At 35.7% G+C, this 16,302-nt stretch overlaps 2 protein-coding genes across 5 annotated transcripts in view; both read left to right on the forward strand.

The window, feature by feature from the left end:
* The window catches only part of LOC137385318 (speckle-type POZ protein B-like), a 40,272-nt gene extending 29,445 nt beyond the window's left edge, over window positions 1–10,827 (forward strand). For all 4 annotated transcript variants that reach the window (XM_068071779.1, XM_068071771.1, XM_068071785.1 and 1 more), the window contains 5 exons: window positions 1,200–1,377; window positions 1,607–1,662; window positions 1,851–1,973; window positions 5,112–5,254; window positions 10,149–10,827. In XM_068071779.1, the coding sequence (XP_067927880.1) occupies window positions 1,200–1,377; window positions 1,607–1,662; window positions 1,851–1,973; window positions 5,112–5,254; window positions 10,149–10,299 (651 nt within the window). In that variant the 3' untranslated portion in view covers window positions 10,300–10,827. The remainder of the gene's footprint in view (window positions 1–1,199; window positions 1,378–1,606; window positions 1,663–1,850; window positions 1,974–5,111; window positions 5,255–10,148) is intronic.
* A 4,166-nt stretch (window positions 10,828–14,993) lies between these two features.
* Window positions 14,994–15,920, forward strand: LOC137390906 (forkhead box protein B2-like). The gene has a single exon (XM_068077225.1). It carries the CDS (start codon window positions 14,994–14,996, stop codon window positions 15,918–15,920), a length of 927 nt encoding a protein of 308 aa, XP_067933326.1.
* Window positions 15,921–16,302: the final 382 nt, after the last annotated feature.

Here is a 16,302-nt window from a genome sequence, read left to right on the forward strand (position 1 = left end):
GGCAGTCTCGGTGTCAAGGTCAAGTGGAAACCTACATTCTTATCCTTGAGTCTTAATACCCATGCTGTCAATTCTAAATAATTATATTAATCTTATTTTTTGTACCGAGGCAACACAAATACTAGATATTCCTGTAAATTTTAAACCTGTCAAGCATGTGCCACTATTTTTTGTGGGTAGATTGATTATATCCCTACGACTTGAACAAATCATATGTGGTATAATATGGGAATATGTAAATGATGTTTAATACTCTACCTAGTGAAACTTGTTATTTCCAGCACCCGACTAGCTGTTCGTGATTTTACTGAACTTACTATGTCATTTTACTGAACATGTCTCCTTAAAGGTAGTGTTACACATGAGTTGTGTCATGATCGTACTTCGATTTGTCCATTTTGGTTTCGCCTTAACGCAATAGTACATTTAGATCCTGCCCACTGTGTTGTCGCAGCCGTCTGCACAGGAATTTGTGTCCATAGCAAAAACTGGGTAATTTTTCTTATTTTTAGGTCATCTAAAAGTGGTAGCTTTTGGATAAGTAGTTGCTATATTAAAGCAAGTTTTGACTAAATCAAAATTAAAATGCAATTTCTAATATATGTTGCTGACGTTGTTTGACCTACCTCAAAAATGATATAATAGGATTTGTAATGATAGTCAGCAATAGGCATCAGCACATCATAAGCAGCGGGACGTTATTAACAGTGACCCAAGATAGACTGCTATTCTGTAACACCAGATATATGAAAAAATAATTCGAAGAGAAACTTATCTGTTATTATTTAGATAGTTTTGTGACAATATTAGGTTACCTTAAATCAGGTTTTATATAAGCCTCAGACATAAAAACTAGTCTAGTAATAACATATAGTTTGTCAGTTAACCAAGTAAGGGGTCAACTGCGCAGCTATAACGATAACAATTGCTGTTTGTCAAACTGTTGGTCAGACTGCGCAACTGTTAAAGCATGTTTAAAACTATTATAAATAATAAATATAATATATAATAATATAAACTATTATAAATAATATCTTAGAGAGAATTAAAATGTTGTCCATTCCATAGTCATTTTTACCTAGGGATAGACACCTGGTCTGGTGCCCTTAGATGAAAGTGTGTCATGCGTGGAAGGAAGAACAGGCTGATGTATGATCAGAGAGCTAAAATATAGTTCTGAAATGTCATGTCGTCTGTAGGTAAGTGTGGTCGGAGAGACAGTCAATATATCTGGTCAATCAAACAGTCTACCAGTCAAAGTACCACCATCTAGATTGAGCGAAGACTTGTCACAGCTTCTAGACTCGTCTAATTGTTCAGATGTAACGTTGGCTGTTGGCAGCAAGGAGTTTAAAGTTCACAAGTCAATTTTATCAGGTATGTCCATGCCTGGTATTGACTCGAAAGAGTTAAAAATATCCTTGAGCATTAACTTCCATCAGCTATGCTTGTGTGAATGCAAACACTTCATCTGTGACAGGAAGTAGCTATAAGATATACATTTGAGATTAGATCTAGTCATGGATCGCTGGAAAGCCTTTCGATAGCAGCAGCCCTCACTCTATCACTTACAAGAATGCTCCATACTACTGGTATTTGTTTGCAGCACGTTCCCCGGTGTTCCATGCGATGTTTGAACATGATATGGAAGAAAGTAAACAGGTATGGTTGTGCTAGGAAATTATCTTTCCTTGTTCATGGAAGTGGAATGCAACTCCCTCATGACCTTTTAAACAGCTGCTTTACAAGAATTATTTCTAAGGTTTAATTTCTCTTTAGCTCATTCTTGTGGTATTACGAAACTCCTTGCCAGATTCGGGAATTAAATTCATGGCTATTATGTTGCTCAGAATCGAGTGGCCGTCTACGACGTAGAGGAGGAGGTAATGAAGGAGATGCTTCAGTTCATATACACAGGAAAAGCTTCTAATCTCGAAAAAATGGTGGCGGAGTTGCTTTCAGCCGCAGACAAAGTGAGACTATCATATTTTCCCTATTGCTGTTATTTACTCTTTCCAGTCTCCGTGCTGGAAGGTGTTCTGGACCGATTAGCATCTAGTAATAATCTGATACTGTAATTGACCTCCCGTGTGATTGGTGATTGGACTTGGTGACAGGTGTTAGCAGCGCTAGTGACAAGCCTTTGTTCCCAGCAGACATTAGTTGATACTGGCAACCCTATGCTCGCAGCGGTTTATATCAACATGCATTGTGTCACTAGAATCTCACGCAGTCAGACATATTATTGTATGTTGGTCAGTTCTCGTGTCTTCCATGTAGCCATCACCAACTTGACACTGACTGACTTCATACTGACACATATTCTGCTTCCTTGATTGCTTAACTGAGCAGTCAAAATGTGTTTTACAAGTTTTCACATGGCGCCACATAGCCATTCGCAGGAGCTAAGAATGGCTTATTTAGCTGCGCGATACTTCCGTTATGTTGTACAGAAGCATTTGTCACATATTGTAAGATATGTTGAGTGAAAGCTAGTAGTTAGCTACTGTACTAGCTAGTAGTTAGCAACTAGCTAGCTATTCTATTAGCTAACTAGCTAACTAGCTAATAGCTACTAGCCAGCTACTAGCATGTCTTAGCTACTAGCTAGTACAGTAGCTAACTAGAGACAGTAAAGCATGTGTTAGATACTACTAGCTAGCTACTATCTAACACATGCTTTACTGTCTCTAGCTCTCCTTTTCCATCTAATTCATTAAAACTACTCATTCAAATTGCTTTTTTATGTTTTTCACTATTTTAGCAATAATTTCGTGAGCTTTCTGTTAGCAGCAATCAAATTTCTTTTTAGATTATACCATAAAGTCAGTCCCTCCTGATGGCACTAATGGGTGCTATGCATCATACTGCCTTCACTACTCCTAAGACAGAATTGCTCCCTTTCTATTATTAGCACACTTTTGCCCTAGCATTTTGTAGCAAAAACTCAAGGCTGCAAAAAAATTTATCTTTCTCCTTTTCATAATGCTCGAAAGCTTCATTTTGTCTACAAATTATGTAGGGACTCCTTTTACACTTTTCACGACTCAACAGAGACAAGTAATAAGTTAGCTACAGAAGTTAGCCTCGTAATTATGCAATCTCGTAATTACGCAATTATAATCTTGTAACAATCGAAAGGAAATAGTACAACCAACTGTTAAATTATTCTTTATTATCTCCAGATTTCTTTTAATATTGGAACCGAGATTAATCTCGGTTTTTCAAAGATCTTTAGCTTTTTGATTTGCGCTATAATTTTGAATAATGTTCAAAAAAGAATCTTTTCTTTGTCACTTCATTCATTATTTTACAGTTTAAAAAAATCTTAAAGTTTGCGTATGAAATAACTGTAAAACTTGTACAAGATGACTACAATTAGCAATATGAGTGGGTAGAATGAATCCTCTTGTTTCTTCATGATTTTGGTACTACGAGGATTAGGGTTAAAGACACACATGAGATTGTTTTGAAGTAGAAGTAGTTCTAGTAAGTTCTCTAGTAGTTCTAGTAGTAGTAGTAGTAGTTCTAGTAGTAGTAGTTCTAGTAGTAGTAGTTCTAGTAGCTGCTTTGCTACTGGATCTGGTTTAAAACATTAAATACCTTGTCCTGGACCGAATAAACGATACACAGGAGAAAAATATTTACATGGACAGTGGACCCCTGCCATACGACATTGATTCGTTCTGGTGTTGGCAAAATTTCATATATAGGATATAGAAACCCAGAGTAATTATCTAATGCAAACACCCCTTGGTAGAAACATCAAAATTTTATATACATGTACGTACTGTACATGTTGAAAATTAGTAACAGAACAATATATATTAACCTTGGTACATGTAACTATAGTTACCTACAGTAACTTTCGTGTTTTTATGAAAGGAACAAATGTAAAATTACTGTGTACAGTGTGTACCGTATGGAGCTCTTACCTTCGAGACAGACGTACAACATAAACTTTTAATTTAGCTTAAATGATTTTAACTTACTAAACACACATTTAAAGCTAATGTTCAGTATGTATTGTACTAAACTAAACCTCAATTTATTTACCATACAGACTGCCAAATTTGGATGTCGAGAGATATTTTTGTTGATGGTGTACGGTGAAAATAATGCCGTAGTGAAGGGATGAAAAAACACTGACGAAACCGGGGACACCATAACTGGGGTGCACTGTTACACAGTACTGCTGCATTAGTTCTCGCTGCACAAGTGTTATCCATACAGTTAGTATCAGAACTAATCATACCATAACCACCATAGGTCAGGTAGCATAGCTGTTTTTAAACACTGTACAACCTTAATTATCAAATTCATCGAAATTTTCACTGTTTTATACTAAATTTCATAGTAAAAGTAAATATTAAAAAAAGAACTACAATTTTTTTAGTTTAGTCAATTATTTCTGCGGAGTTACTTAATTTTTTTCCAATTTTTAATCGGTAGAAATATTGCAGTTGCTATAGCCATTCACGATGAGTTCATTTCACTAAGTTGGTCATGTGCGATTGTCATTAGCTCGAAACATGTCTCATCACTGATGAGAGTTACCTTAATTGTTAAAGTTGTTTTGTCTATACACGAACCGATAATTCAGAAGATTTCACCAAATCTTTGATCTGTTGATAAACTTCAAAAATCTTTTGTTCTCGGCCAATCAAAAGTGTTTTAAAAATCAGCCGAGCTGCAATCTGAACCTGTTCAAATTGCAACAAATATTTTATTAGTGACAATCAATCAGAACAGATTGAGTACAGAATAAGTATGCACTAATAACCTAGCATGACAAACATAAGAACGACGAACATACATTTGTGTTTTAATTAATAAATCGGCATTGTAGATTGGTCGATGTGCTCACTTGAAGTAAATTGGCAGTTACAAAAATTATTAACTCGTAATGATGTCGTTATGATTACTCTGTTCTATAGCCAATCCGGTATTGTATTGCATTCTAAGGTACTGTTACTGTTTACTCACATCTTCTGGTCATGAGAAACATACCGCAGACCTTGAAAACCGGTTTTAGTTTATTTTTTACAGGCCATTCTCTTTATATGCCTTAGCATTATCGTTAGTCGTGATAACTTAACCTGTTGTTACAGTACGCACTCGAACGACTAAAGGTGATGTGTGAAGAGGCACTCTGTGGTAATCTGTCGATAGAGAATGTATGTGAGATTCTAGTCCTTGCAGATCTGCACTCAGCTGAGCAACTAAAGACCCACGCCCTTGATTTTGTAAACAGGTTAGTGCTGTCTTCTCATTGGTTAACCGTAGCATACCAACATCTGCCTTCTATCTCATTTTCTTTACCGTAAGGCTTCACAACTATTCTTCGCTATTTTCTTATCATTATCAATTAGCCACATTTATTTTCCTTCCTTTTTCTTCCATAATTCACCACCTACTCTGTCCTCTATGATGTTATCTTTTGTCATTTACCTTCAAATCTAGCCTCAATTTCTCTTTCTTTTGCCATACTCAACCGCCCGCATTCCCCCCCCCCCCATCGTTTTCACTCACAATAGCCTGTAACCAACATACTGCATTCATTTTTATTTTTATCTCTTTCCATCCTTTCGTTGTTGTAATTTCAAAGTACTAATTTTAATTGGTTCTATGTGATTTTAAAAAATGTTTTATTGCCTAAAAATTTCAATCAGCTCGGCATGGATGTGGTATTTTCCTTACAAGCAGTTTCACATCCTCTTTGTCCACCCCTCAAGGCGCAAAAAATATTTACCATTGGCGGGACGGAGGGTATGCTGTGAGCAATCGTTAAGACCTTTGTGACTATTAGTGATTAATAATGAATTACTCCTTTGATTGAAGATGACCAATAGATGAGTCCAGTAAAAGCATTTTTAGCAGTTAATGAGAACGCCTATTATATGACAAGTGAATGCTTAGAATTGCCTACACACATTAAATATTTACAAAGCTTTGTGGCCACAACTTTTATTAATGTTTATATGCATTCCATACCTACACATACATTCCATATGGCATCTACAACTCATTTACCCAATCATCACAAGAACTTCTGAAATTCTTCCGAAATTGCCTGGTGTGTTTAATCGGAGTCTGAACACCGTATATAAACCCTCTACACATGGATACTCCTTGGATTAACTCTCTACACATACCCCCCCCTACCCTATGCATACCCCTTATGTATCAATCTGTACCCTTAGAATGCTAGCGAAGAACTTCATAGACTATAGCCAGGTCTTACAATAACAGGGATCAAGGTTTTCATTATTGTAACAACTTGCAGTCTCTCACCGAACGCTGAAGTTCGTCAAACTTTGCAAATGATGGAACAATTGATATATTTAGATTAGCATGTATTTTAAAATAATTTGAAGGTTTCTTAAATTGCATTTTCATTTTATTTACATGAAATTTCATAATTTAGTTAATTGTTAATTAATTTAAATTAATTTACAACTTAACAAGCTGTAGTATTATTTATTCAGAAGTAGAATCTCTCTCTCTCTGTACAATGGTTTATGATCAATGCGTTAAAAAACATTGACATAACTGTTCCACATATCTGCCTAATTGAACAGCGTACGTAGCTGCATGCTTTGATCTGTCTTCACCTTTGGGAGACCATTAAAGGGTATATTTCACTATTTTACTATTTCATGGCCAAATGGAACATTTAATTACCTGGAATCCTTTTGACCATTTGCTAACAGATTCATCATTCATTCCCTTTCTATTCAGCACATTGTGTGCAGGACAGTTAACCGTTTCTGTTGTTCTTTCTCTATCGCATCTTCTCCCTAATCACCTCCTCTCTCTCTTCCCTTCTTTCTCAATTATCAGATGTTTTCATAACAGGCACAACTCGCCATTCACTCGCCATTCATCCGCACTTCTACCCGACTCTCTCCCAAGCCCATTGTCGAGCTTAGCCAAAATCCTACATCAATATTTTATCTGCTGTTAGAATACACGCGCATCTTGTTTTCTTATCTCATTGAGCTGGCATGAATTCTCGTAAGAAAATATTGTGCATTTTGAGGCATTTCTGTGATATTATTAGCCATATCTAGACAATGGATAAATAGCAGTATATGCTGCAGATGCATTGCCCTGGCGAATAATATTGGTGGGAGTGATATGGCTGCATGATTACTGAAACGATAAATATTATATTTCTGTATTATGATATCCATAAATATTGTAGCATTTTAACCACCTGTCAAGGATAACATTTTGATTTTAAAAATTCAGCCTGAAAAAATTAGCTGGATTATTAAATAGTATTTATGGAGCGCCGTAGTATGCTGGAAGGTGTAGGAGGCATGACTGGGCAATTGACATAAAACTGCAAATGAGGCTTTATTGGTATATCGAGGACACAGAAGTCTATTTGAGGTCTATTAAATATGATGTAACTCATAACTCTATCAACCATAAAATCTGGTTATGACTGGAGATCATTCGAGTCGTGCACAAATTATGTCTACATACCTCATGTGAGGTTTTCTCTCGACTGTTTAGCCTTTGACTGTTCCCTTAACTATTACATCTAAAGATAAAAAACCTTATAAGTATGTGAATATCCTTATCTATGTGAATATCAAGTTTACCCTGTACTGATCATGTTCTGCTTTTAAGCTGTTTGTATAATTGATTGCGTTAATAGACAATAAATTGTAGGAAAAATAAAATAGTTAAAATTTTGGTAACCGCTTGTAAATATAACTTCTAATATTTATGCTAATTTAGCGAAAACTATAACTATTAAGACACCGTCTGACGCTTTCATGGATCACCTTGTGATGGAAACGTTCACCAATGCGAAACATTTTTATTTGCATCATACACCAATCATACACCATCATACACCATTCTACACTAATCTTCACATATGCATTACAACAGTTCTCCTGCAGTACTTTGTGTGAGCAACTTTCGGTGTGAACAAGGCTTACAAGAGCTGTGACAGCAACAGTCTGCATATTGGCAAAAATGATTTCTCAACCAAATATTAATTCAATACAGAGTAATTTTACATAATGCAAATTGATTTGTGTAGATGGTAAGGACATAAGATCGTGTTTGTGTTTGATGCCTATAGTATGCTGAAGCTAGTACACTCCAGCTTCTACATAGAGTTAATTCATTTTGATACTTCTTATGTCAAAACCATCATATGTTGGAGCAAATATTCCCGGAAGATCACATTGTATTTTGTTTAATTGGTTTCACAGGTAAAAAACTTTCTAATAAATCTTTCAGATGCATATAGCATTAAAACTAATGTATTATATATTAAACTCGGTAAAACAAATATTGAAATATATGTAAGAAACATAAATTAATAACCTGGGGTTTTTATTGACACTTCCCTTTCATCGTCAAAAAGCAGATCAACAGATGTGCAGCTTTGGCAGTACATATATTTTTATACATTTGATTTTGTTTACATTTAATCTTTGTTTACATTTAATCTTTGTTTACATTTAATCTTTGTTTACATTTAATCTTTGTTTACATTTAATCTTTGTTTACATTTAATCTTTGTTTACATTTAATCTTTGTTTACATTTAATCTTTGTTTACATTTAATCTTTGTTTACATTTAATCTTTGTTTACATTTAATCTTTGTTTACATTTAATCTTTGTTTACATTTAATCTTTGTTTACATTTAATCTTTGTTTACATTTAATCTTTGTTTACATTTAATCTTTGTTTACATTTAATCTTTGTTTACATTTAATCTTTGTTTACATTTAATCTTTGTTTTAATTGTTTGCTTACCACTATCACCACTCACACTAAGCTTCTTATGGTCACTGATTTTAAGGTTCCCGAAGCATTCTGTATGAAGCATGGTGTAATATTATTCAAATATGTTAGAACTAAACTATATGAAGGAGAACTGTGTACATACGGGTAGCTACCGATTTGAAAAAATACAACGATGTTTAAAAAAACTTTGAACGTTCTATTTTGAAAGTTACTTTGTATGACAAAACAAATGTTTGATCTAATTTTAGATCATATGTTAAAAGTTCATATAGTTAGGTAATTGGTTCGCAATGCCTCTTTTAGTACGCTGTATCCTTGTTATCATAAGCCATTAAGCAATACTGCATCGCTGTCACAGTATTTGGAAAGTCAGCAACATTTGTTACCACATCTATTGAATTTGGTCGTTGACAACCTTACTTGAATATAAAAACTAAAAATACAGTTTCTCATATATAAACATATTGAAAACATAAGTCGTCAATTTTGTGAACTGTCATATCGAGTGTTACATAAAAATATGTGTGTAGTAGGCGGTGCTTGAATGCGCAATCGCACCAAAGGTGGCAAATCCATGTTTACTTTTGGTGTAACTCGGTATATAGAGTTGCTGCTTCAGGGTTTGTTTTAGTTCATACTTGTGCCACGCCTATTATATTACTGCTCACTATAGATCAGGGTTTCTTAACCAGTGAGAAATTTCCCACCAGTGGGAAATTTGAGGATTTGAGGTGGGAAATTCTCAAACTTCAGATTGAGAATGTTGATTACGCGCATTTCAAGGATATAGCTGTTGTACTGTATTTTCACCACATACATGGTGCAGATACATGCTTTTATTGTGAGTAAAACTGTATTAATACGAAAACCAAGCCTCGTGATGTGTCAAGCAAATTATTGGATATTTAAATTACTCTATTGTTGTGTTTATCTTGAACTTCATTTTTTATAAATAAAAAGTATATCATGATAAACTATCCATAAAATATGATTTCTATCACAGTTCAATTAATAATTGATTCATTTTGACTGTATAGCAAATTGCTATCTGAAAAGCCTCCTCCTGCAATCTGAGAGTGGCAAAAATACCACAATCTTTGGCTGTTAGAGAGGGGGAAATCTCGAAATGTGGTTTGTCAAAGTGGGAAATACACTGAAAAAGGTTAAGAACCACTGCTATAGATACTGTTCATATATCCACTATGTATCCACCATATATCCACTATATATCCGCCATATATCCACCATATATCCACTATATATCAACCATATATCCACTATATATCCACCATATATATCCACCATATATCCACTATATATCCACCATATATCTACTGTATATTTACTATATGCTGCCCACTATTACAGCCATGCAACTGAGGTTATGGATACAGAGGGCTGGAGAACCATGACTAGGAGTCACTCACATCTAATAGCCGACGCCTTCCGAGCTCTTGCTAGTCACCAGAACCCTCCTCCAGGACCTCCTAAGAAACGAATTAAGAGGGACTTATCCTAGGCTCTGGAGGAGCTCTGCTGTCATGCGTTTGCATAGATCGAGGCCGTTATAGCTCGTATTCCGAGTCAGGCTGAGTGCTAGGTGCGCCACTAACAGCTGCTCCTGCAAATGCGCGTGGGTGTTGCACTGCGGACAGCGTGCCAGCTGTTGGTGTGTGCATCGGATCTGTTGATCTACTTTCCTCCAGAGTGACTTATCAACCAGGCCAAGCTGGCAACAACGATTGCTGGAAACCAATTGTGCTTGAATTCTTGTAGTCTGGAAATGAACAGTAATATATTGAGTATTTTATTATACACGCGTTTGATGTTCGTTCAAGAACATTGACCGTCTTACGTGCTCCGTTCTTTTACACATCACATCTGTAATTGATAAACTAGACTATTCTATGAATGGCTGATGGACATGGAGATTTTAGTGGCCCTGCAATAGCTTGAAATCTCTATTCTTCCCTGTGATTCAATCCTGGAAGCCTTTAGCCAACTATTTCTTATGAAATGAGCAGAAATATAATGACTCGCAGAGAAAGGGTGATGTATCTGGCAGTTGCTAGTGAACCTCTAGTAGTTTATGGATAGCTAAGCAGTATGACATTACTGTACTGCCAAACTTGTGGCCTATGATCTTCTGTGGAATACTAGACCTTATTTGAGATAACGGTGACATACGAAGCACCATTCAGCGTGTAATGAAAAGTCTCACGAAATGTTGAAAACCTCCTAAGTTGCACTCAAATCACTATACTTTAAAGTGGCTAATAGGTTGGACTAGTTTGCTGACTGAGAAGTAAATAGGTCTCATAGATGTCCCTGAATGGATTTAAATGGATGTACATGGTGCTACAGAAGTTCACACGAGGATCGACTATAATTGCTAGAATTTGTTGTCCTGCCATTGTTTCAACATTTACAATTTAATAACATAGATAAAAATTCAGCCGGCAACGAGCTCTTCACAATAATCCGTGTGTCTTGGAATGTACAGCATATTTCAAGTTGACACAAACAACAAACAATCATTATAAAACAATAATCCACATGCAAATTTTTTAAAGATTCTAAAATGTCAATCAAATAATGAGCTGTAGTTTTAAAAAGTGAGTAACAATACTATTTCACAGTTATTGCTTTAATAAACAAATGACCAATCTCAATGTTCCTCTTCATTTCTTTTAATTAACACAGTTGCATCACAAAAAGGCTTAATAATGATTCTCTCCGCTTGCTATTAATTGCTTCACAAATGTGCACAGTCAATCTTGGTCACAAATTCAAGTATAAAAATCAAAACTGACACCAGCAACAAGAATTGGCAAGCTTTTGAAAGCTTTCAGAGGAGGTGCCATGGTGAGAGGTTATTTAACCCTATAGCTTGCATGGCTATCCAGTAGAGTAAGATAGTAGGCTTCTCTGTCTGTTCTTCCTCTTGCAGTGTTTCAAAATAATATGCATGTATCATTCTCTTGTTTGTTCAGTTTTATTTGTTGGAAGTCGGTTGTTTTAATTTTATACAGTTCAAGCTATTTTTTCTCAGAAAAATTTAATCCTTCAGAAAATAGTTGTAAAGTTCATGTTTAGAGAGGTAAATAGGAGAGTATTACCACAGAGATTAACCCTATTCCTGGTCTGGTGAGCTACAGTTGGGGTCAAGCACCAACAACCAGTGGCGCTGTGAAAAGGAGAGATAAAGGGATATGACATTGCAGTGTTTTTCTTTGCCTAATGTCTCATTTAGGTGAAACCAGAGGCTTTTGACAGTTTGTAACAACAACGTGTAACGGTATAAGCACTCACATCGGGCCCGTCTTGGTGCAGACTTCTGTCTTGTGACAGGTCCAGTAGAAGAGCTAATTATTTGGTCAGTCGGTGTGTGCAAACGTACATCTCTGATCACGATAGTATTAACTTCTATCTAATGAAAATCTCTTAGCACTGCAAAGATTTCTTACACTAAGAAACCAGTGGCATTATAAATTGTATTAAATTTCGTAGTCGTAATTACTGGGAGGTCATTTCTTACATTATTTTAGCGAGCTCATAACAAATGAGCAATTAAACTCCCTTGCCTAATGGAGATCTGTTATCAGTCCACATTAGAAGTGTATTGGCTTAAAATACAAATTTGAGGGTGTGTGACATTTTTAAATAAAACTGGAATAAAAAGATTTTGCACTATCAACGGTAAGATCTTGCTAGACATGGTTTGCTCAAATAAATAAAAGTACTCCATAGTTACTTGACACTCTAAAGAAGTAGAACGCTTTGTCACATCATTTAGTGTGAATGTGAAGAAAACATCCTTACATATACAGGGAAGAATAAATATTATGTATATATTTTGTTTTTGTCTCATGTTCTAATTTGGCAGTGACCGGTGTAACTAAAGTTAATATCAACTCACTTTTTTATCTCAGAAATAAATATTTGGTTCATAGAATGAAGCAACATAACTTTTAGCTGTCAAAGCGTATATAGCGCGATGGAGGTGCTCAAAGCGTATATAGCGCGATGGAGGTGCTCAAAGCGTATATAGCGCGATGGAGGTGCTCAAAGCGTATATAGCGCGATGGAGGTGCTCAAAGCGTATATAGCGCGATGGAGGTGCTCAAAGCGTATACAGCGCGATGGAGGTGCTCAAAGCGTATATAGCGCGATGGAGGTGCTCAAAGCGTATATAGCGCGATGGAGGTGCTCAAAGCGTATATAGCGCGATGGAGGTGCTCAAAGCGTATATAGCGCAATGGAGGTGCTCAAGGATTTATAAATATGTGATAGCATAATTTATTATTTGTATTAAATTGGGGCATTTAACAACAACTTGGAAAATGTCTAAAAGGCTGTAGGCATCAGGCGTAATAAAACCAATATGATGCAAAATCTGTGTTATTTAACATATCACAATCCGTCAAAAGGCTCATAGATCATATCTTGTATTGGCTAGTCAGATTGGGTTTCACCAGATATGCCAGTACACGCCATAATATTTCAATAATATAATAATATTGAAATATATATTAATATAATATATTATTATATATAATATATAATAATATATTATATTGTACCACCAGATATAATAATCTTACTGGTAGAGAAATCAGAGATTAGTTTTTCTATAAAGCTGAGTAAAAGTACATCCAGTAATTTCTCACAAAATATTTTCTCTAAAGTTGTGCCAACTTGAAATATGCTATACATTTCAAGATGCACGGATTGTTGAGAGCTTGTTACCAGGTAAATTTGTATGTAAATATGTTATTGAACATTAAAAGATAAATAATTTCTCACAAAAAATTATTGTGGAAGCTAAGGCTTCTGTCATAACCTTTGTTGCCGCATACTCCTAAACTGCTGATTCGCTTTTTTTTAGATTAAAACAAAAATTTTGTAAAGTAATATCTGATTTTAAGTGTTTTGGTGATTTTCAAGATCGCTGCAAGCATATTACTGATGAAAGTAGTCTGGTTATTGTCTTTGAACAACACAACAAAAGCAAATGGCTAGTTGTGCTCTTCTACCAAGAACAGCAGCAGCTGTGTCTGATTTGAAATCATATGCTCCTTGAGTTCTTACCTTACCTTCTAGTCAGCCAGGGGTAAAGTAAAAGATGGTTGCACTAGATATCTCCGAAGCCTCACTCACCAATTCTATCATGCTTGACTCTATTTTACATGCATCCAAGTTTTCACGAACTGTCATGTTAACCAAAGATTTATAACATCACCAAAAGCGCACAGCTCATGTAGAAAAACAAGAAAGTATTTTCATTTATAAGGAAACTTTCATAACATTTTTTTGTTATCCATATGGAACATTTCAGTTAAAAATATTTTGTTGACTGCAAATCAAATATTTTTTACATATATTACACGTTTGAAGGATTACCTGTGTTTGAAACGTAATATATATAAACATATAATATATGTGAACTGTAGCATAACATATATAGAAGACTCTGATAAAAATAGTCAATTATCCAAAGCTTTTATCAAATTTACAATTCTTTTATAGCTGCTAATTAAGGTAATTTTACAGTGGTGATCATAATTATGGAACCACTTGAAATAAACATGTATTACATATTAATGTATCACATATTTTAATAAGCTCTAATAAATAATATATATTGATATATATATTATTTAATAAAGTTTATTAAATATAGTATTATTAATAATATTATGAATATTATATTATAATTATTTAATATATTTTAATAAACTGAATTATTAGGTTATTTGCCTATCAATTGGAATAAATATAAAGAGTAATAAAATGCCATCTTTACATCGGTAGAGAAAAATAAGTGTCACAAAAAAGCCTGTACTTTATCATAAAACTTTTCGTTGACTTTAGCTAACAATGAATAAATTAAAATTTTTAAATTTTAGTATTCAAATAGCAAGATAAGATTTGTGTGTGCACTGGGCGGAGTTTCACCAGAATCGTTTATACCAAACGAGGAATTATAGACGACATGAAGAAGCTCATAAAAGATATAGAAAGAGAACAATGAGATACACTATGCCATCCAATCCGTGAAGTCACCATTATGCATAATGCAAACAGCATTTACAAAGTGGATAGAAATACAACAAAATGCGGCTAGAGGTGCTGCAGTTAGTCACTGCACTCTCTGATAGGTCATGCAAGGGGTAGGAATGCAGAAGTTGCTTATGCAAACCATTTAGCAACATGCACTCGGTATGCGGTGCTAGTAGCACCTGTCCACCGGAAACTTCAAGTCATGGAAAAAAAGATAATATATCCGACATTTGGAATCACCATTTAACAGCGGATAAACAGCAGGCTTCTGGCAGCAGTAGCTCATCTGAGAGAGAAGTTAGCTCGTCAGATCACCACATAGGCAAGACCTCCCCTCAGCATAAGCGGAGGTTCGCCGATGTCAAGCCTCCCTATTCCTACATCGCGCTAATCACGATGGCACTAGAGAGCTCTTCAACCGGAATGATGACACTCAATGAGGTCTACAGCTTCATCATGGAAAGGTTTCCATATTTCAAGGAGAACCAACAAAGATGGCAAAACTCGATTCGCCACAATCTCAGCCTAAATGACTGCTTCATAAAGATACCTCGGTCGCAAGGCAGACCGGGAAAGGGTAACTACTGGGCACTGCATCCGTCGTGTGGAGATATGTTTTCAAATGGCTCGTTTCTACGCAGGGCCAAGAGGTTTAAGCTGCAGAGATTTCGAGCCCATGAGACAGCGAATCAGATGAGTGGCTTTGGATCTTACTCTGGACATTTGGGTAACATCTACAATACTTCTAGTTACAAGCATAATGCGTATCCGACTGCGTCTTTCAGCCATCTCGCCCTCAGCTCAGCCTTTTCTCAACAATCTTACTCAGGAGCAATCCAGCCACCTATGTCTAAACCAAATACAGAGAACATCTGGAATCAGTCGCCGATCATTCCAACCGCCCAAACGAACAATTATTCTGCATATAGCTGTCAGAATGCTGGCAGCAGTTTAATGCCGGCAGTGGCAGCGGGATATCCCGGCAGCAGCTATGGTGGTCTCAGCTGCAATACTGCAGGCAGCCTGTCTGGCTACCCAACCAGCTTTAGTCAACAGCATCAGTTCCCTCAGCGTTAAATAAAAAACTAACTCAACTTTATGACGACTTCCAGCAGTCGCAAGCTGCTAGATGATGTCAGTGTTACTGAACTCTCTGTAACTTGGGTACCGTTACACAGCGGAATGTTTTGGATTTAATCCTACAGAAACGGTAACTTTCATTCACGAATGTCGACTATTCAATATTTACCTATCCGTAGTTATGATTTATATATCTTTAGATCATTTTAGTTATAAATTTCATGATAATTCAAATCATCAATCTAAATCCTAGCTATTATAGAGTCACTTGATGTATTAGTTGCAGTCCTCAGGCTTTACCTGTTGGACATCTCTTGCCAAGCGAAGGTTGATTAATATGAACAGTTGCTGTCAGCTGTTTTTGATTTCACAGGAAATG

Source organism: Watersipora subatra, chromosome 1, assembly GCF_963576615.1.
Source record: "Watersipora subatra chromosome 1, tzWatSuba1.1, whole genome shotgun sequence".
NCBI lineage: Eukaryota > Metazoa > Bryozoa > Gymnolaemata > Cheilostomatida > Watersiporidae > Watersipora > Watersipora subatra.